The 23,190-nt window shown below is 35.5% G+C and overlaps 1 protein-coding gene across 1 annotated transcript in view; it reads left to right on the top strand.

Moving 5' to 3' along the window:
- The window catches only part of LOC132096117 (ephrin type-B receptor 1-B), a 222,759-nt gene that overhangs the window by 176,394 nt on the left and 23,175 nt on the right, over window positions 1-23,190 (top strand). The window contains exons 7-9 of the mRNA XM_059501302.1: window positions 12,190-12,352; window positions 15,582-15,690; window positions 17,669-17,733. Of these exons, the coding sequence (XP_059357285.1) occupies window positions 12,190-12,352; window positions 15,582-15,690; window positions 17,669-17,733 (337 nt within the window). The remainder of the gene's footprint in view (window positions 1-12,189; window positions 12,353-15,581; window positions 15,691-17,668; window positions 17,734-23,190) is intronic.

Raw genomic sequence — 23,190 nt, 5'->3', positions numbered from 1 at the left:
CAGGATAAAAAAAGAAAAAGGACAAGGAATGTATCTTTTATGTATGTTTTATCTGTAAGATTATAAATAATGAAAAAGAGCACTTGGTGAAGGAGTAATACGTGTGAATTAGTGCTGTCAACGCGTTAACGCATGCGATTAATTTTTGTCTGGTTTAACGTGTCAAAATATTTAACGCAAATTAACGCAGCATCCGTATTTTCTGCCATCCGTTGGCTAGCTTTACATTATATGATCACGCTCTTATTCATTTAAATGCTTTTAAACATTTCAAGCACGGCAAGACAAAAGAGAATGCGCTGTCTGTGAATGCCCTTATGTGACACATACACACGTAGGCTACACACACACACACACACACACACACACACAGTGCGTAGACAGGGCGCCAGAATCCAGTTCTCTTAAGCGCTTGAACTAACAATAAACATCCCAAAGTGCCAGTTTTGTCGATTATCCTCATAGGAGCGATCTTAAATGATTTATATAAAGTCTAAAATGAACAAAAAGAGTTGTGAGAGAATGAGGCGAGATCCATAGACAGTATATAAACGGTCAGATCCGCTTGTCTGTCTGCTCTTAAAGGGACAGCAGCCAATAAAGCTTCCTGTCAGTAAAGTTAAAGAACAAAGGGAACAGAGAAAATGACTCGCTGCTCTTGACTAAATAACTTTTGTAGCTTCAATAAGGATTAACTATTTAATTTATAGTTTATGCAGTGCAGACTGCATATAACTTTGATAACTTTATTAAATTTCTGTATATTTCCTAACTGTTAAGACAGGAAGGGCAGGAGTAAACATGACATTTATTATGGGTTTATGTTAGCATTGTTTTAAGTTTACTTAAATTAAAAACTGTTATATTTTTGAAGCCTAATAATAAATGTAAAAAAATAGAAAAAAATCAGTAGATGTATTAATATCAGTAATACTGGCCTTCATTCATAAAAAGATGCCATTTAAACAAGTATTTAAAATATACTGTCTTTATGTTGTTTCTACATTAATTTGATTAACTGTGAAATTATTACATTAAAAATATATATTAAAAACGTACAAAAACATTTCTTTTTTTATTGCGATTAATTGCGATTAATCACAGAAAAAATGTGTGATTAATCTAGTTAAAGTTTTTAATCGATTGACAGCACTAGTGTGAATACATTACACTAGCTCGAGTCAGTCTCCCTGCACTGCACCCGTCGAGATGAGATCAGCGCCATTCTGCCCGTGGGTCTTTTTACGGTTCGCTTGACAGCAGGACTGGCAGATGCTTATTCTCTAAGCCACTGTGACTACCTAAGTCCATTATTCAGGCATAAGATCAAATTCGGTGGATGAATCAGCATATATATAAAAAGGCAGCGCTGCAGGAGAGAACTGTGGCTAAGATTTAAAGTTTCAGGCCTGATTGAAGCCGTCCTGCCACGCGATCGAGTTCCACAGCTGTATGTGATTATGTTGTACCGTGTCAGAAAGGCGCTCTGACTCACGTTTTAGCAGCCGCAAAGCCAATATGAATGTGCGTGACTTAGTTTAGACTTGGAAAATGAGATCCTTGTAACGTTATACATGCACAGGGACTGGATTAGCGAAATGGGGAGTTTTATCTGGAGATGTAGATTCTGCAAACACATGTTCTCTGTACGTGTAAATGTTGAGTAAAGCAGGCATTTGATTGCTTTTCTTGTCTATATGTTCAGCAAGCACACAGGTTGCTACAGCCCTGTTCATTAACTTCTCATAACTGGGCTGGTTATCAGTTTTCGGAAATGTAATCTAAACCAGTGGTCGATCACAACCCAAAAACTGACTCCGTTCTGAGGGTCATTGACAAGAAAACATAAATTATTCATTTAATGTACAAATATCTGTATTTTTTGTTATTATGTTGTTATTTTATTGAACAAATATTTTATAAATTATATGTATAGGTTCATTATTTATTTTATTAAAATAAATAGAAGTATCAGTCATATACAATATAGTACACTTAACATTGTTTTGGTCCATATGTTCTGTTTCTGTTACCTCTTTTTTCTTTATCAATTATATTGCAATCTGATAATGAATAAATATAAATAAATAATTTAAATGTCGATATTTTAAAGAAAGAGAATACTTTCCATTTTTATATATAATAAGGATAATGATAATAATAACTAGTATGATGATATTTAAAAATATCTATTAATTATATCATAATCAATTATTATAAGATAAATATTGATGTTTTAAAGGAATTACTATACTATACTATAAGGAATACTTCCCATTTTGAATATTAATGATAATGATAATAGTTAATATTTTTGTTGTTGTATTTTATTTTATTTTATTTTTGTTCTTTGTTATTGTTAATTATAATAATTATAGTTATTATTATTAATGATAAAAAAAGAACAAAAACAATAAAAGAACAACAACATCAATAATAACAGAAAACATCAACAAAATGATGCATGGTACCAACAAGATTACATAAAAAATGAATTATGATATAGTCTTTCCACTTGATAATCCAATGTTATTTTAAATCCGAAGCAAAACCTTCTGAGAAGCACCGGTTTAAACAAAGCTCTCCACTGTAACCGTGTCTGGCTGTACTTGCTCACAAGTCCCTGGAGGTGCTTCTGTATCTCACCTTTGCCGAGAGACTCTGCAGAGCTTCAAAAGAGCTGCAGGCTGCCACAACATGGCTGTCAATTACCAGCAGAAGCTGTCACTTCCAGTAACGCAGAAGGCTGCGCTGCATCTCCCATACTGGCTGAGATAACTGCCTGAACCCTTATAGATGTAGTGTAGTTTTCTGGGACAAGGGTTCACGAGTCTCTAACCTCTATCATCAAGGCTAATGGAGAACCGCCAAAGCTCTGGCCCCGTGCTGCCACACTTCCTGTGCTCTCCTACATGCTGTAGTGTGCTCTGGTAAAATGTAGTCTGTGAGGTCTAAAATCAACTACAGTAAACTCTGAGACCCTGTCCGGCATTTACAAACAGATATGGGATGATAAGCATCTCATAAAAATGATGTGTGCATCAGAGTAGTGCCATTAGTTGAATGTGACCGGGCTATTTAAATCATCACTTGCATAAAACACTCTCTAAAAGCCACTAGGAAAAGACGTTTCCACTACTGCCATCATATTCTGTGGCTTATTTACTATCGTACAATGGGGCTCTCTAACCCAGAACCGTTCAAATGCTTTGAGATCAGGAAAATGCATGCTCTAGCTTCTCACCCAGATCATCTGTGCTGGTGATCTGAAAGCATTGGGTCACAGCCAACCCCTGCAAAACCATGAGCTTTAGCCCTCTCACAGTGAGCCAAACCAAGCTAAAACAAGGAGTGTAAATCTGTCTTTTAAAGCACGTGAAACTCACATGACATATGCATGTATAAATGATTATATGATATATTGATGTTTAAAGTAACTTTTTTTATGTCTGTTGCTCATCTGTCACAATAATGTAATGTCTATGAATTCATCGTTTCACCAAATATTTACAATGTGATTGATTTGATTAATTAGTTAATTGGCATAGCATCTAAGTATTTTGCTAAAAAATGTTAAATGACCAACGGCCCTAATTTACAAACATTTTGACAGTTTTCATAAGAATTGTTAAAAGAAAAGTTATGAATGAGAAATTCATTTACATAAAGGTTTAAAATTCCCCAAAAAAGACAGAACAGGGAGATTAACGCTGAAAAAGTGTTCAAAAATATGAATGAAGAATGAAAGAAGGATGTCGTTTTCATTTCTCAGATGTGTCAAGTAGATTTTAGTTTGGGTCTATAATTATAATCCACTCCTCACCTCTCTATCTCTCTTTTTCTCATTCACTCTCTCTGTCCCATTTCTCTGATCTCCGTCTCTCAGAGTTTCATGACACAGAAGATAACTTGCTTTTAAAAGGTCAGGGCCTCCATTAACTGCAATAAGAATTTGCACGTGTGTGTGTGTGTGTGTGTGTGTGTGTGTGTGTGTGTGTGTGTGTGTGTGCGAGTGTGCGTTTGTGTGTGTGTGCGTGCGTGCGTGTGTGTGTGTGTGTGTGTGTGTGTGTGTGTGTGTGTGTGTGTGTGCGTGTGCGTGTGCGTGTGTGTGTGTGTGTGCGTGTGTGTGTGTGTGTGTGTGTTTTAGCCCAGAGGTAGAGGATTATGAGTCGTCTCATATTGGCATCTTTAAAAATACATTATGCTTCATTCAGAATGTCTCTCAGTTAACATGCCAACATTAGTCTTCATAAACAATACTACAATATTACATTTCTCTAATAGAACGCTCCATAATAACAAGCCCACGCATGGCAAAATCATAATCCATAAAAGCCCACATGCGCTGTTTGATCTCTGCCTACAGCGCTTTGCGTTTCTTTAGTTTGTTGCCGCTTTTCCATTTCCTTCTTCCCTCTTTCTCTCTCTCTCTCTCTCTCTCCCTCTCACACACACACACACACACACACATCTGCAGACACTGTCTACACCGAGAGAAAGAGAGTGACATCTACAGCTACATCCCTCCCAATTCTACCACACACTTTGTAAACAGAATTGTTGATTTATAATGGAAGTGAGCTAGTCATGACAAAATTAGACTGCTCTCGTTATACTTTACAAATGATTATTTAACACAAAAAATAAACGCTTCTATTATAATCTACAAGTAATTCATTAAAGTGATCTAGTTTTGTCTCAACAGAATTACTTTCATTTTAATTCTAGTGTAATGAATTCATTTCTTGATTAACTTAATATTAATATATATATATATATATACATACTATATATATATTAGTGCTGGGCAACGATTATATTTTTTCATTGCAATTAATTAAAATGAATAATGCATTAAAAAGTAGTGTATTGTAGTCTATTACTACTTGCTGCACGGTTTGTGTTTATTGTTCATACTCAGATTGAAAATATATTTTTTGTTAGTTTTGTTATAATATAACACTGTTTCCATTTTCTTTACTCCCTGAACGTTTTTGGACACATCTCTATTGTTAGTAAACAAAATAGGCCTGGTTTTCACTTAAAAGCGCAGATAAAAATATTGTAATAAATGGTTATAACTTGCTTGGGGAATATTATATGTAAACACATTTTTTTTTGGAAGTGTAAAACACCCAGATACAACTTTCTAAAGAAATATATCCAAACTTTAGGAGTTTGTTTGAGTACACAGTAAAAAACAAAAAACAAATTGCTACTTGAGTTTTTCTTAAAATTTTGTAATTTCATGAATTCTTAGAGAAAACAAAAGGAAAATTGGGACTTTAGTTAATTAGTTAGACTTAAACTTCAAGTTCTCCTGTCTATAATGATATATGGCACTTGATGCTGACTGCTAGAATAGATCTGAAAACCAAAGAAAAGTGCCAAAGAAAATTTTGCTATTCAAATTCAGCCCATGCATGGGCTAATAGTATGCACGTGTAACAGCTCAAGCTAATTCTGTTTTCTAATAGAGTTCCTAAAAGTTTAATAGTGTTTTAAGACAGTTTTGTTCCCCACCATACAAATAAGTGACAAAAAAAAAAATGTAATAGGGGTTGAGTAATTATGATGCAGTTCTATTATAAAAAAATGGTATAACTCAAAAATATTACATTATATATTGACATTAACACTTTTAATATGCCAGTAAAGTGTTATAGATGCAAATTCTGTAATGTCCTGGATCTTCAGAAAAGCTTGTACTTGTAAAGTACTGCAGTCTCTGTGGGGTTGAATAATTTTGATTGCAACTGTTTATAAAAGATGTATATTATTGGGTTCATAATTATAATGTATATAGTTTTCTTATGTTTATCAAAAATTACTATTATAAACTATTATTATTATTATTATTATAAACTACTGTTTAAATTATTTTAAACTTATTATTACATTTATTTTAATTCATTATAATTTGGAATAAAATGTTAAATATAAGCAAGGCAAGTTCTTATTGTATGTACAGTATATAATACATTTTAATCAATGGTAATTCAAAGTGCTTTACATAAAACAGATTTAAAATAATCATAAAATAATCACAACAGATGCTTAAGAAATAATAATAATAATAATAAAAGCAAAAACAAATATTAAATATTAATATTGGAAAACATTGTTTAATTGTGTAATTGAAGCATTTTTTTTTTCTGTAGCTTTTTGGAGTTTGTTGATCTTTCAGCTCACTGTTGGCTCTGAAATCTCATGTATCTCACTGTGCGAGACCCGCAGAAAGACTATTGGCTCGCGGCTCCACAATTTCTCTCTCTCTTTCCTGTAGAACAACACTACTGCAGATTAATAGCACACACTAGCTCACTTTAGATGAGTTAAGAAGGTTTATATAACAGACAGTATGATAATGTAATTTAGCATGTTAGAACACACTTCTTGAATTCTTCTACTCGATTAAATCGAGCATTTGTGTCCCCTTGCACTTGCACAGGTTCGAGAAATTTTGAGAATTTTCCTCCCCATTCCCTTCTTCCTTTGTGTGATTGTAGCTAAATATTTTTCTGAAGCTGTTGGCATTATGCGCCGTGCGTAGCAGGACGTGAAACCCAGCCGTCAGTATGAAAGCGATGCTGTTATTACAGAGATATGAAACCATACACAAGGCCAATACAAGGTTTTGTTTCAGCTGAATGAATTCAATCTCGGCGATCTCTCCATGCTGCACAGAATACAGAGTTGAACCCATAGTTTAACATGTACATACAGTACCATCCCTAAGACTTCAAAGAATCTCAAGAACAGTGTTCTGGGTAACCAGTGAGGTCTGGAATACCTATATCACATTCATCTTAATGCCATTTTGCACAGGATTCCCAGAAATATGCTTAGTACCTGTGTAGTTTAAGATCTGTTGTCATTTTTTAACATTTCTAAAAAAAAAAAAAAAAAAATTATAAATAATAAAAAAAGAAATCATTTTTAAAAGAAATCAAACCAATACTATTTAATGAATCAATACCTTACATTTCAACCAGTGTAGTCCCACTCACAAACATGTTATTTTTGTGAACTAGTTATATTTATGGATCAAAAACATGTAATGCAATCAGTGTAATCTGATTCACAAATGATTCTTATGACACAGTTATTTTTAATGAATTAAAATTGTACATTTCAACCAGTGTAAACAAATTCACAAATGACTCTTATGAACCAATTTTATTTAAGGATTCTCCAAATAAAATGCCACCAGTATAGTCCAAATCACTAAAAAAAGATATATATTTTAATGAACTAGTTATATTTAATGACTCAGACATGTAAAATGCAACCGATGTAGTCTGATTCACAAATAAATGGCTTTCATGTACTGGTTTCTATTTAATAAAACAAAAACATACAGTGTAACCAAAGTGTGATTCACAAACAAATGACTCTTATGAACTAAAATGCAACTATTTATTCATTATTTACATTATTTACTTAGCAGTAATGCAGTTATATTCTCTGAAAGTAATCATTCCTAGTACAGTCTTTGTGTTCTGTAGCTCTTACCAGGTGGTGTTGCCATCCTGCCAGTGGAGGTGACATGTGCCACCCAGTTGGGGGAAGTGGCGCTTTGCCACAGCCAGCCGTGCCATGTTCACTGAAGGATGTTTAAGATGGCGTGTGTGTATGCGGTCCACGGTCCATTAACAGAAGGACTGATTTGACACCAGCCCCCTCCCCGTTTGTGTGATTGTGTGTGTGTAGGACAGGCGACTCCCTTCAGCAGGACAGATTGCTTTGCTGGTCTATGGCAGTGACACCTGCCTGCTGCCAAAACAGACCCACTGCTCACCGAGAACCTGCTGAGAACCGTGTCTGTCTGCTCTGGCAGCGCTCTTATTGGCTGCCTGCCACAAGCTCCGCCTACTTTTAACACCATCTTGAGATGGTAGAGGTGGGGAGGGACTTCCAATAGTCCCCATTTTACTGACAGCGTGAGAGGGCTGCTCCGAGAAGGATTCACTGCCGGGGGAACAGTAGCCAGATCTACTTGTAAAGTAAAGTGGCTCACAGGCTCACTGGTTATATTCAGATTTTTTTTTTTTTTTCTGTGGCACAAATGAACTAAAGTAATAGCAAATGTGATTTTTAACAGTGATATCTTTCTTGGATCATTATTTGATCGGAATACAGACAATGGCAATAATTTTTCACACAAAATTAAATGCAAAATAAAAGGACAGAAGATTATTTAAAATATATTCAGTAATAAAATGTTTTTAACAAAAATATTTTCGATAATACAATTATTTATAAAAATACTTTACTCAATAATGTATCAGAATGCTGGAAGTTAAAATTTCTACACAAAATTAGATGCAAAATAAAATAACAATATAGTCATATAAATTGTCATAAATACTTAAATATAAGTAAATGATTCAAATATATCAAAATATAGTAAATAATTGTTAAAATAACATTAAATGTATAATTAAAAGTATCTTCATATTATAATGATAAAATATTTTAAAAGAAATTGTAATAGTTTTAAAAATTATATATTGATAATTTATAAATATATAAAAATATTGTAATCTTTATTTGATCAGATTTTCAATGGTTAAGATTTTCTTGACAAAATTAGATGCAAAATAAAATAGCCAAATAAGTATATATGTGTTTGTTTGTGTGTGTGTGTGTGTGTGTGTGTGTGTGTGTGTGTGTGTGTGTGTGTGTGTGTGTGTGTCCATAGGTACAGTACAGTACGCTACACTTCTAAAATATAAAGGTTCTTTATTGCATTAATAGAATCATTCCATTGTTCGCTGAAAGGTTGTTTGGGGAACCAAAAATTCTTCTTTGACATCCTGTGAAAACTCCCTTTTGGAACCTTTATTTTTAAGAGTGCAAGTGCAGTATGTGATGTGTGGTATCCTAGTATTCTGAACATATTTACATTGAAAATCTTTTAGTTTCTTTCAAATTTAATTGTTTGGCCACAATGAAAGACAGCCTTGATAAGACATGAGTCTTTCAGAAATCACCAACAGAATCTGAGATTGTTTGTTCTACTCATTATAAAGAGCTGTTGATTTATTTTTAAATCGTGTTCATTTGTGTCAGTCAGCACTGCATTTATTTAATCTCCAGAACAGCAGTGTTTCTGATTGTAATCTGTGTATTATTCAAGAACATAATAACCCCCAGATGCCATGAGGAATGCAAATTAAGTTGAAAAAATTTTTTGAGCAACGGTTTATGATTCTTACAAATGTATGTTATGATTTCAGAATACTTATAATACACTTAAAAATAAAGGTGCTTAAATATTTATTTACAGCGATGCCATAGAAGAACCCATTTTGGTTCCACAAAGATCTATTTAGTCAATCAGTTTCTCACCAATGGATGCTCTGCAGTGAATGGGTGCCGTCAGAATGAGGGTCCAAACAGCTGATAAAAACATCACACATCACTTCAGTCCAGTATGTCAGTTTACATATTGAGAAGTGAAAAGCTGCATGTTTGTAAGAAACAAATCCATGATAAATGTGTTTTTAACTTCAAACAATTGTTTCTGACTAAAATATGAGTCCTCTATCCATAACACGTCTTTCTCCGGTAAAATATTTGATTTTGAAAACAAAACAAAACCCAAAGCAGTTTTAAAAAAAAATATGTGAGAGGACAACAGGTGATGGACTTTTTCACTGGAGGAAGCATCATTAAGGATTGTGGGCTCATATTTTGGCCAGAGGCAATCATTTAAAGTTAAAATGCCTTAATCATGAATTAGTTTCTCACAAAGATGCAGCTTTTTTGCTTCATGGGATGTTAATTGCTGGACTGGAGTCATGTGGATTACTTGTGGATTATTTTACCAGCTGTTTGGACTCTCATTCTGATGGCACCCATTCACTGCAGAGGATCCATCGGTGAGCAAGTGATGTAACACTTCAATCTCTTATATAAAATCTCATCTACATTGGATGGCCTGTCAGCTAATTTTCATTTTGGGTGAACTATTCCTTTTATATAACAAAAGAAGGGCAGATTCTATTATAAGCACACATATTGTTTGTCTGATTGCCTAAATTGCTCTGGCTGTTTTTATTTATTTCTGGCCCAGTGGTAAGGTCATGATCATGTGTTTGTGAGAGTCTTTCATTATTTATATCTCAGTGCTCTAGTGCCCTTCGCGCTTGTTTTATGGCTGAGGTGATGTCAGGTGCAGAATCTTCTCGTTTCTTCTCATTCACCATGAGGATGACACACATTTAGACATACCATCCTTTTTGTAAATTACAGACAACACGCCAAACCCTCCTGCCCCTTCACATGCCACACATTGCACATTCTGAACCTGAATTATTAATATTACGGTTATTTTTTCCCTGATTATTATTATTATGTTGCAGTTGTTAAGAAACAGATTTCGCCTTCGGCCATCACAGTATGGGGGATTTTCATGTGTAGCGTGGGCTTTCAGCGTCGGGCTGCTGTGAATTTTGATGAGACCTTGAAAACTAAATTGAATGTTGCAGCAAGTCTCTCTCTTCTCTATCTGAGGCTCTTCTATGTCTGCCTCTTTTTTCCACTCCCAAAATACCTTTCTGCCTAGGTTTTTTTTTTTTTTTTTGGTACGTTTGCTTACAACACACGCAAAACAGAGACACACACTAATATAAGTGACATATATCATATATAGACTATATCAGGCAGGTAATGTAAGAAATTGTAAATATGAAATATTTGAGTTATTATACTTACACATGTGCATGTGTATATGCATTTTAATGAATATTGCACCTGAATAAGAATGTAAAAATGTAATATATATATATATATATATATATATATATATATATATATATATATATATATAAATATATATATATTTCTGTATGTTGTAAAATGCTAATTAGTATTTTCAGCTCTTAGCTCTTCAGACATTATGACATAAGTATAAGAAAAAAATCTTATTTGTTGCATTTTATAACAGACTATATTTGAAATGAACCTGAATCTAATTTCAGTATCACACACAAGACTTTTATTTTATACCATGGCACATTTTCATGTAAGCTGACTGATGAGTGCAAACTAAAATCCAATGAAACCTCATCAGTTCTGCTCAGAGACATTCACTGACAACCCAGTCTGTTTCTGTCGTGTGTGAAGTAGTGCTGTCAGGTTTATTGTTGTGGTTTAATTTGGACTTTTTTTCTGTATTTCTCAAAGTACTCTTTGGCTTTTATCTCTTCTAAAGCATTTTGTTTTCTTATTTTTTGAAGTACAAAGAAAGCCAGTTTTTAAAGGTTAACATGAAATGCTGTTTACAACACATTTTTTCTTCCATAAAGTGATTGTATGTTCAAATGAAACAATGTATTTAATGAGAAGCGTTCTGATTCTGACATCTGAATTGAAAAGGATTAGGAAAGTAAATAAGGTCGATTTTAATGACTTGAAAGTTGCTGTTTTAAGTGTTTACTTTTAAATATCAGTTTCAAAATGGTACACTGACTTCCAGTATAAAAAAATGGTGTCTGTTTCTGTCCCACGCTTCTTCCAATAATGTCTGTTCTGGGAGTATATAAGTTTGAAAAGATGTGAAATTGTGTGAAAAAACCCACTCTAATCTAATAATTAACATCAAAGACTGTTATGATAACAGTGAAATATTTAGCCAGGTAGTCAATCACTTTCTCGTGCTGAGTTGGTGAGGTGTTGATGGAGTTTAGAAAGAGTGATCTCAGAACTAACACATTACTATCTCGTCTGCTGCTAAATGTCTTTTCTGATGGCATCAGTGCTCGTCTGCGGCTCTTCAAAGAAGCTCAGTTTCCTAAACCAAGATTTTTTTTCTGCTCAGAGGTTCTATTTCTCAGAGGTCTCTGGATATCAACTTTGTCTCAGATGTTTCTCAGATATTGTAGCTCAGTTTATTTGGTTTTTGAAAGACTCGTGACTTTTTAGTATCTTGATAAATCTGAGCACAGTTTGAGACATTGTTTGAGATATCTTCTGAAACTCTAAATGAGACTAATTTGCAATTTCTAGGATCTTTTCACTCTGGAATTCTGGATGAACTATGATGGAGACATTTGGTCTCATTGCAGTCAAATAAGATATTAAAAAACTATCGTTTTTCTTTTTCAACATTTAAATGAAGATCTGTTGTAATGAAATCTGTAATAAAAACATCAACCAAATCTCTCTCTCTCTGTCTGGCAGGAGCTGTCTGAGGTGAACTCCACGCAGGTGAGGAGTCAGACGAACACGGCTCATGTGGATGGATTACGGCCGGGCACCATGTACGTGATGCAGGTTCGCGCCAGGACGGTTGCCGGTTTCGGCAAATACAGCAGCAAAATGTGCTTCCAAACCCTCACAGATGGTACGAACCCCCACGCCAACACTTGTGTGTGTATGTGTGTGGAGGCACTCTTTGGATCCTGGTGATCTTGTTCCTCCAGCAGATTTATTTAGAGTTGTCGATATAAATGCTTCACTGTTCCATTTTTATGCTCAGTAGATTCCAAGTTTGACTGATCATCACTGTGTCATAGACAGGTTATGTGTGTGTGTGTGTGTGTGTGTGTGTGTGTGTGTGTGTGTGTGTTTGACTGTTTCAGACAAAATGCTTAGCTCAGTGATTTTTCATTATGACCATACGTGGCATTCTAGCTTTCCCAGAATGCTTAGCTAATTGATTAGAGAATTATGTGATCATCATGTGTGGGGGGTCCAGTATCTATCTATCTATCTATCTATCTATCTATCTATCTATCTATCTATCTATCTATCTATCTATCTATCTATCTATCTATCTATCTATCTATCTATCTATCTATCTATCTATCTATCTATCTATCTATCTATCTTCTTTTATCATATCTATTCTGTTGTTTTTTTGTTTTATCTATCATTCTATCTATTGTTCTCTTTGTTCTGTCTATCATTCTTGTGCTCTATCCATCCATTCATCTATCCATAATTTTTACTATCATTATATTCTCCTATTGTTTTTTCTATTGTTCTATCATTCTGTTGTCTATTTATTTTTTTATCATTCTATCTGTTGTTCGATCTTTCATTCTATCTACCATTCTGTCTTTCTAGCTCTTTTTATCATGCTTTTTTTTGTTCCTCCCAGCTAGCTTTCTCATTCTTTTAACACTATTTCTCTCTGTTTATTTTCTCTCTTTCACTCTCTCTCAGCGGAAGTGAGTGGATGTTTATTGTGTCTTAAGGCTCATTTTATTCATTAGTGGTTGGATACACACACACACACACAAGGAAAAATTTTAGTTTTTCATCTGAGGTTCATTTAATTGTTTCCAGGTCCATTCTTTTTCCTTTTTTGTCAATAATTTTTCTGGAAATTTAGGCCTTTGCAAACTTTCAAATGGACTACAAGAAACATAAATCTCTCTCTCTCTCTCTCTCTCTCACACACACACACACACACACACACACACACACACACACACACACACACACACACACACACACACACACACACACACACACACACTCGTAACCTCTGTCTCTCAAGGGTTTGATTAATGGCTCTGTATCTGTAGTCTAGCATGTCCTGCCTGATGGCTGTGCCAGGGAAACACACACACACACACACACACACACACACACTGCCAGGGGGACTGGACTCTACAGGACAGAAAGACATCCGCCAGGCAGCTGGCTAGTTCCTGGGGCTTCACACACACACACACACACACACACTTTACCTGTCCAGCTCACTCGCACATTCATTTTTTAGGCTTTTGCCCAACCCTCCTTGTCTTTGCTGTCACACTGGTGTAAATATAACTGAACTGCTCTGGCAATCTGGGACACACATACAAAGAGACACAGGTCTAATGTGTGAACATGGCCCTGTTGTTAAACGGTGAGATACATATTCTTTCTTGGCTATAATTAATGCATTTGCGGTTTATATCTGCATTTTTGCATTTTGCATATCTAATGCATCTTACACTTTATTCAAGGTATAAATATTATCAGTTCATGCATTCTCTAAGAATCAAACCCATGACCTTGGCACTGCTGACACCATGCTTTACTGTTAAGCTACAAAATATGCAGGATATTCATGGCATACACTCAACAAATATGCAATACATGCAACAAATAAAGTAAATTCACATAGTCATGTCAGTTTGCATGCATCTAACAAACAGACAGACACACAAACTTAAACATACTCTTCAGCATGCCATGTTGAAATATGGTATTCACTAACACAAATGAAATGGAAGATACAGACAGAACACAATGATGTCACACTGATGAAGACAAAACTCCCTATGCGTGTGTGCAGGCGTATCCGTGCCGTCATACTCACTAAAGTAATTAGTGCAAGCACTCGCTCAGCGCCAGCTAACGGGTACATCCACTGGCATTCTGCAATGGCACAACATTCGTTACGACAATTAGCACCAATCAGGGGGGAGAGAAGTCCATCTTACGCACACACACACCTTCTCTAGAAGCACAACACATGCTCTCCCTGGAGTCTGTCTCTCTCTCTCTCTCTCTCTCATTTTGACAGCCAGGTGTAATGACGAAGAAATGATTCTGTTAAATGAGGTGTGTTTAAGCCTAGTAAAACACACAGACTGTGTGAAAAGTCCAGCAGTCCAGCACTGTGCCGGTTATATATAACTGTTACACCATTTTGTCCCATGTTTGGCCATGTTTGGATAAGGATACACACTTAAGAAGCACACAAATCATCCATATGCATCCAATAAAACTGCCACATATAAAAATGTGACTGCTACTTTTCAATACTGTAGTTTTTTATTTATTTATTTATTTTTTTACTGAAATGCAGCATATTAGAATGGTTTTTGCACTAAAATGCAGTAGAAAAAATATGATTGATAATATTATTACAATTAAAATTAACAGTTTTGTGTTATAATCAATATCAATATTGCTTAAAATTATGACTTCATTCTAGCTTAGCATGCTACAATCTCAAATAGCTTTTTCAAACCACACAAATGTTTGTTCTTCTGTATATGCGTGAGCCTGTGGAGGGTTTGTCTGTATTTGAACATCGACAAAAGACATTCCATCCTCGTCATTGTTGTTTTTAGACTGTGACGGCGGGATTAGCAGTGCTGATGGGCCACACACATCACTCACACACACTTCACCAGTCGATGTCATTCGTCTGTGTACCTTGAGTGTTTTCCTTCCCTCCTTTCATTCCGTCTGTCCTTTTCCATCGCTCTTTCTCAGTTGACATCTGTCAGCGTTGGCATTAGTACTACCTGACCACCGTGTTTTAGCGCTTCCTTTTGTATCATTGTATCACTCTATCATCCCTCTCTCTTTTTTTCTCCTCTGTTTCATTCAAAGCTCACACATCCTCACAGGTCTTAAATCTGTATTCTTCTCTTTTTTCCATACATCTTTGTGTGCCAAGCCCCCCTTTCAATCTCCTATTCATGCAGTCCATGGAACACTTCCCTGAATGGCTTTTCTTAAAAATGTTTTGTTTACGTTCTTTCATCCCCTGTTTCATCTCTATAGGCAGCAGCCATTTCAGTTTTTTTTCTGTAGCCTAATGTATCCTGTCTCTCTCTGTCTAGACGACTATAAATCAGAGCTGAGGGAGCAGTTGCCACTGATTGCGGGCTCAGCCGCGGCTGGAGTGGTCTTCATTGTATCTCTGGTGGCAATATCTATAGTCTGTAGCAGGTGAGTTGGCCATTATGGAACCGGATGTATGACTGCTGCATGTGCTCGCGAGGATGAAAGGCCTCGAACTAGTTCAGACTAGCTGAATGTGTTCTCCTGGTTCATGCTTTTACTTAAAGTGAATATGAAAAGTAATATACCATCTACAATAGAGCCATCTACAAATACGTATCGATAATTTAATCAGTGATACAAACAGAAACATTGACAAATCCGATATTTTATCTAAAATGTATAACATGTTATGAATTATATACTCAAATAGTATAATTTAAATAGTAGAACAGTAATATTATGAAATATGAATTTTCAGCATCATTACTCCAGTCTTAAGTGTCACATGATCCGATATATATATATATCTGTGTGTGTGTGTGTGTGTCTAGCATTCATTTGAAAAGAAAATTCTTTTGTAACATTGTGATTGTCTTTACGATCAATTTTGATCAACTTAATGCATCCTGGCTCAATAAAAGCATAACAAATACTTATTGACCCTGAACTTCTGAACGGTACTATTTTTAAATATTTAATATTAAACATTTTCATACATATTAATCATAAAATAGTACATATTTGAATTATATATTGATTAAATCTAAGTTTATTACTTTCCCAGCATTTTATTACCATTGTAAACATTGAATTTTGAACACAATAAAACATATTAGCTTTTTTTGTTGCTGTTGTTCATGCCATATTTCAGATCTCATTGGTTGGAAGATAGCCACTAGCTCTCCTCAAAGTTGCTGTAGGGCAGCTGTTCTCAATTCCAGTCCTCGCGCCCCACTGCTCTGCATATTTTGCACGTTTCTCTTTAACACACCTGATTCAGATAATCAACTCGTTAGAAATGAACTCCGTGTATGAACTGTGTTCCAATTGTTCATTGCTCCCTACTCCCTGAGCAGGGGAAATCTGTTGAAGTTTACCTCACATCGAAACATTCATTCACTGATTTGTGCTGTGCAGCGTCTTTAAACATGGACAACTGTGACATCATATACCTCTGTAAATCAATACAATTTAAATTCACGTCTTGCACACTTCAATGCACTTTGAGTGGAACATATAGCTACGTTCGCTTCGAACTGGAATCATGGCTGAATATCCTGTGATGCCCACTTCGCAGGGCACTTATGTTCGAATAGAACAAATGTCTGAAGCGTTAAGAGAAACGTTCAAAATGTGCAGAGCAGTGGGGCGCGAGGACTGCAATTGAGAACCGCTGATATAGGGTAACATTAACGATGGGTGAGATGATGCAATTCCTGTAAACAGTAAGCAATTCAAGCTTTTAATCCAAATATAAAAGGAATTGGATCACAATAGGCCTTTGCAAACCACCAGACACAACTATATCCAAACAAACCTGACAAAAAGTTTTGTCTTCAGCCTTAACTTTTGGTCAGACAGAAATTTAGATCACAAAGCCTTTGAAAGCCTTTTTTTCTATAATTGTGGTCTCAAATATCGAATACAACACCCCTACATTACACACAAAATCAAAACAAACTGTGATTGGTCCCTTGGGATAACAGTTACACAGTCTCTGTCTTTGCCAGAATAAACTGTGATTTGAACCAGACTTTACGTCCTTGACACTATAATCCAGACTCTGCTCCATTATATTTCAGCCAGCTGAGCTATGCTATGCTGCACAAATGACATGAAATAACCTCCATATATAACATACATGAAATTATCCTCTTGTAGAAAGTCTATACAGGTGGAGCTGGGGAAGGTGGAGGGTTTCTGAAACGCACTTTAACTACTACAGTAAAGTATTTTAATGTTGAGCGGCAAACTCATTGGCTGCTGATGTGAAAAGGAACCAATCAGCTGTGCCTTGTGAATAACCATGTCATTATATCAGATTGAGTTACATGTAGAACCTATCAGCCTGCGCCATCTAGAGTTTCATGACAGAACTTTGTATTTCTTCATTTTATTTTCTCTCCTCCTCTTTCTCTCAAAGGAAACGAACTTACAATAAGGAGGCCGTGTACAGTGACAAACTCCAGCACTACAGCACCGGAAGAGGTGAGCAAACCCCTTATACTTTTGAGACCGTTGACACTGAAGGACATCTTTGTTTTAAATTCATCTCCGCCTCTTCCTCTGGGGCAAACCCATCCTGAAATGGGTTTTTTTAATAAAAGAGAAAGCAAACATATAGGGAAACAAGGCGAGAAATGTGAGGTTACAGGAAATGCCGCAGGATGTGGTGCAATGGAGGAAAGGAATGAGGGATCGCTTCAGGCCTGTGCACTTTTAAGAAGCTGACACTAAAAAGCTTCCTATCCATATGCATCCCGTAGCCCTTCAGGCTCGAGAAGCTTCAGGCTCATTAGGAAGTGAGAACTCTCTCTCTTTCTCTGTCTCCTTGTAAGCTACCTCTCCGAGGATTCGGTGGGCGATCTGTGAAGCTAAATTTAATTAACATAAGTGCAGACGAAAAAGTAAACAGATGATGTGACAGCCAGACTCGCACATCAAACAGACAATTTAGAAAGAATAAAAGAGAGCAGAGAGTGTGAGAAAATGATCTTGTTGTCAGTAGAAATATTCAGATAATTACTGTATCTGAATTTATTCAGTCTTGAATGTCAATGCATATGAGCTAAAACAAAGCGAAGGACACTCCTCTATGAATATAATTGGCGAAAATGCCACAGCCATTCTTGGGTTTCCCAACATTAGAATTATTCAAACTTTTAAAGGAAGTGTGGAGTTGGTGTCTGCATACAGAAGTTAACTTCATCAGGACTTTTAAACTTATCCTAGCAGGAAATTAAAGAATTGCCCTCAGCACCAAGGACAGACTCTTTAACAAAAATGTAATCATAGTTTGTATGAAAAAAATATATACAGTTATTATTGTAAAATCATATTTTATGTAGGAAACGCTTCAGATAGTCAAACGTTTCTTATTATTTATCTTTTTATTGTATCATTAATTACTATATTGTATTTGAGTAAAAACTGGTTATCTGGTGTTAAATTGATTTTGTAAATAGCTTAATTATATCGTTAAGTGTAATGTTATAATTTTTTTCCCCATGAAATAGCAGCATGACTGTACATGCACAGGCAGCTATAGGAGTCTGTGTGAAATTGTAAGCTCCATGTTGTCTTAAATTTCCCTTTTTTTCTGTTGTGTCACAGCTATTTCTGTAGCTTTATTTTGCTGAGTCACAACCAGTGCTGTTGTGCTAGTCACTAAGCTGGAACCTGGTTAGAAATGAAACGCCTACCACTCTTTCTCTCTCACTCTCTCTCTCTCTTTCTCTCTATAATGAGCACCCTAAGGAGTTGAAAGACTTAAATTGCTGTGAATGGAGAAAAATGAATGCTGGACATAAAATGGAAATATGGTTTTGTGTAAAATATTGATTTGAAGTGTAATAGAACCTTGCAATAGTGAGGCAGCCGTAATGTGGCAGGGTCATAATGGAGTACGCTTCATAACGCATGGCTTTTTAATACCAGAGAGAGAGAGAGAAAAAAAAGAGAGATCATTGAGATGAAACTAATCTGATCTAAATATGCTTACACAGTGTCAGACACTCCGCATAAGAGCACAAATGGGCTGATATTCTCAAAGCTTCTTAACCTCAGACAGATCATTTTATGTATCAGGACGCATCAGAGACGGCTGTTCTTTCAAAGCTCAGGAACAATGCGATTACACGGGCCAGGGGTCGGACGTTTGCTGTGTGCAAGCGGTGTATTAAGATGCTCCTGTTCTCAAAGAAAGATTAACAACATTCAAAATAAGAAGAGAGAGTGGATAGGAAAGACTACAGTAAACTAATGACTTCCTGGAGTTTATATAACATGAATTCAGTTCTGATTCTATATTTACTTTATATTTCAATTTATATAGCTGCTGAGTGTAATATAAGTGAAAGTCATGACATTTGCCAATATGGGAACCCATACTCGGAGTTGGTGCTCTGCATTAAACCCATCCAAGTGCTCACACAACAGTGAGTAGGGAACACACACACACCGTGAACACACACCTGGAGCAGTGGGCAGCTATTTTTCCAGCGCCCAGGGAGCAATTGGGGGTTCAGTGCCTTGCTCAAGGGCACTTGATAGCCATGGGTATCGAGGGTGGGAGAGAGCACTGTTCATTCACTTCCCCCACCTACAACTAAAAGGATAAATATTTCAAATGATAATCATAAATAATTGTCATGATAACTGAATTTTTAATAACTGGATTGAATTCAAAGAATAAGTTACTTTGATGGAAGGATGGATGGAAATAGAATATTAGTTAGAATAATAGAATAATAGAATGATAGAAAGATTGATGGAATATTTTGTTTTGAAATGTCTGGGCTTTTTCTGTTAATAAATAATCAATGGTGTACTTGGGTCCAAGACCAGACCAAGTGTTTGTCCTCAGGGGCTTGGCCAGAAGTTTGTGTTGTTCTGTCTCGCAGTGTTTTCGTGTCCCTACCCAGACTCACTCAGTGTCCTGCTGCCTCGTGTGGAAATGATGTCTTCTGGTCTCTCTCCTGTGGGACAGAGCTTCAGTGCAGTGGTAGAGCTGTTGGTGTTCCAGGCATGCATGGATCAAGTGGCTATGAAATATTAACATATATATTTTTATTTCCCTTTCTCAGCCATAAGAAATGAGTGGAGCTGTTATGATGCATTACTCTAGAGTAGTGGTTCTCAAACTTTTACAACGGCGTACCCCCTGGGGCATTTAACATTCTGCTGCATACCCTTCTCTTCCACTTAGACCGCAGACACGCCTTTTCTATTAAAGGACAAAATCTGCCCCCTTAAATTGATTTACAGGTGCATTTTTTATAGGCATACCATTATAGGCAAATATTTTCTATTATCATTATATATATATATATATATATATATATATATATATATATATATATATATAGTATAATCCTTATTAATTGTATGTCATGTTTTATATCATATTCTTAACATTACATTAAGTGTAATAATACACTTAATATACACCTAATAAGCACACCAGATGATATGGATTTTGTTAGAACTAGTCTATTATTTTGTCGCAAAATAGAACAAACAATATTCTGTTTCAAATGTTGGCTACATTTAAAATGTTAAATGTTCACTTAATATTACCTTTCTTTGTTGAACTGTTGCCATCGTTTGGATATTGAAGGAAATGTACATTCTTGCTCATGAAAACATGAAAACAATAACACACAGAGAGTGTGTTTGTATCGAGTTTAATTTGATCTCAAACCATGTCAGTATTTGCTCTTCATGCTATTAAGTGAAGATTTACTTTTGAAATACATTGAACAGCAGCACGATTTGCTAAAGCAGCATATTCAGTGGGAATCTTATTACATGCATGCTGCTTGTTTGGATTCAGTGTGTTTTGACCACAAAAGATGAGGTAAGCTGATTGGATATAATGTTTTTGACTGTTTACGGCACCACTGTTCTCCTGTTTTTACATTAAAAGCACCACTTTGCTTGTTGGAAATAATACATGTTCGGTTTTAATGTTACTTTAAGTTGGGGTAGAGTTAAATGAATGCCAAAACTCTCAAATTCTGTTCGTCACTCTTGTTTTACCATCATCTCACGTACCCCCAGGGTACTTGTACCCCAGATTGAGAACCACTGCTCTAGAGGACAAGGGGGGATAAACTGTTTGCCATTTGAGTTATTGATGAGGAAAGCCACGTTTCTAAAATCAAAGCACACTGTTGGTATGTGCATGTGTATTTGAAATGAATAATTCAAGAAACCTGCATGGCTTTGTTTAAGGTTAAAGGGTTCATATCATAGATTCCTTTTATCATTTCCCCCCTGATGTCCATTTAAAATGCTAGAAGCTTTCAGATGACTAGGGATCTTGTTAAAAATAAACTTCAGTCCTTCATTTATAATGCCATGATCCTTCTGAAGGAGCTGCAGAGCTGTAGGTGCTACACACACCGAAGAACATAGAATAGCATCTGTAATTCTTCTTCCACTGGTTTCTGGTCACTGTTTAGTCGTTGTTGACATTCAAATGTCATGTGATATGTTAATGGTTTTGCATTTCTGATGTCATGTTTTTTTTTTTTTTATGTGTTCATAGTGGATCAAGCTAAATAGACATATGCTATAAGTGTTCTAAATTAAGAAATAAATATCAGAAATTTTTGTGATAATGTAATTGTAATAATAATTTATTAAAAAAAAAGTTTGGGGCTTGATTTTACAGTATCTACTAAGATTTGATGGTTATTTCATTCATTCAATTATTTTTACAGCACAGATGGCAACAAAAGAAAAGCAGAAAAGTTATTTCAGCAGTCATAAAAGTTATTATATTTTGATCAAAGATCATGAAAACCAACTTTTATGAATTGTTGAATCACATTTTTAAAAATTGTACAATTTATTAAGACTAAATTGTGTGAATTTTGGTTCATTTCTCACTGTGGTCTGAAGTCTAGGGCTGTCAGTAAAGTGAGTGCTGGATGGGTTATTATTGTGCTGGAAGTCTTGAATGTCTCTTGGCCTTCCTTTCACACTGGGTGACATACCCCGGTCTCTCTAGCCTCCAGCGTCCGAGCCAGCACTCACCTCTTCTGAAACAGACCTTAGTGACTCTTGCCTGTGTCTTTCAGTGTGATTGCATCAGCTTCCACACCTGTTTTTGGGTCTCTTTTTATTGGCCAGCAGATATTAACACCTCCTTTTAGAACTCGTTTAATGTTTGGTTTATTTGTGTGGGTTGCTGGTTCTCTCTGATTCTCTGAGATTACTTTCTGCATCCTCTCTTTCTCTCTCTCTCACACACACACACACACACATACTGATGTTTACACATGAAGTTTCATCTTCTGCCATGAAGAGCGGTTTGATAGCGTGTCTGCGTTATCTGTTTATGAGGTCCTGTGGGGGATAAAGGCAGAAGAGAATTTGATTCGGCTCTATTGGAGAAGCAGAGAGAGAGAGAGAGAGAGAGATTTACTGCAACTGTCTTGTGTTGCCACTGCTGTTTAATGATGTCATAGTCACCAGCTATGAATCCATAATGTTTTTAAAATGGGGAAAAGGGATAGAGAATAAACACTGTAATGGCTAACAATAGAGGTTAGATTTATTTCTAGGGTTTAGAGATTAAAGACTCTGTTTCGTTTCAGATTTCAGTTCCGCTTACCAATTGCACAACAATACAAACATAAAAAAATACAAATAAATAAATAATAAGTGTAATACTATAATAAACAAATAATACAAAATAATACATTAATACAAAGTAATACAGTCTATAATTCATTATTTAAAAATGTTCTACCACGCTGTTCATTCATAAATACACACACACACACATACAATGCATTTTTAAGTGTTTGTTTTCTGAGTGCATATATAGAAAACCGTGTTCTAGCTTGAAACTGACTTGATTATTCTGTCATTATATCAAAATGTAATTTCGACTTAATTAATGCTATGACTTTCTTTTTTCCATCAAAAACAATA

This window comes from Carassius carassius, chromosome 20, assembly GCF_963082965.1.
Source record: "Carassius carassius chromosome 20, fCarCar2.1, whole genome shotgun sequence".
NCBI classification, from domain to species: domain Eukaryota; kingdom Metazoa; phylum Chordata; class Actinopteri; order Cypriniformes; family Cyprinidae; genus Carassius; species Carassius carassius.
This window is presented reverse-complemented; position numbering and strand designations above follow the sequence as displayed.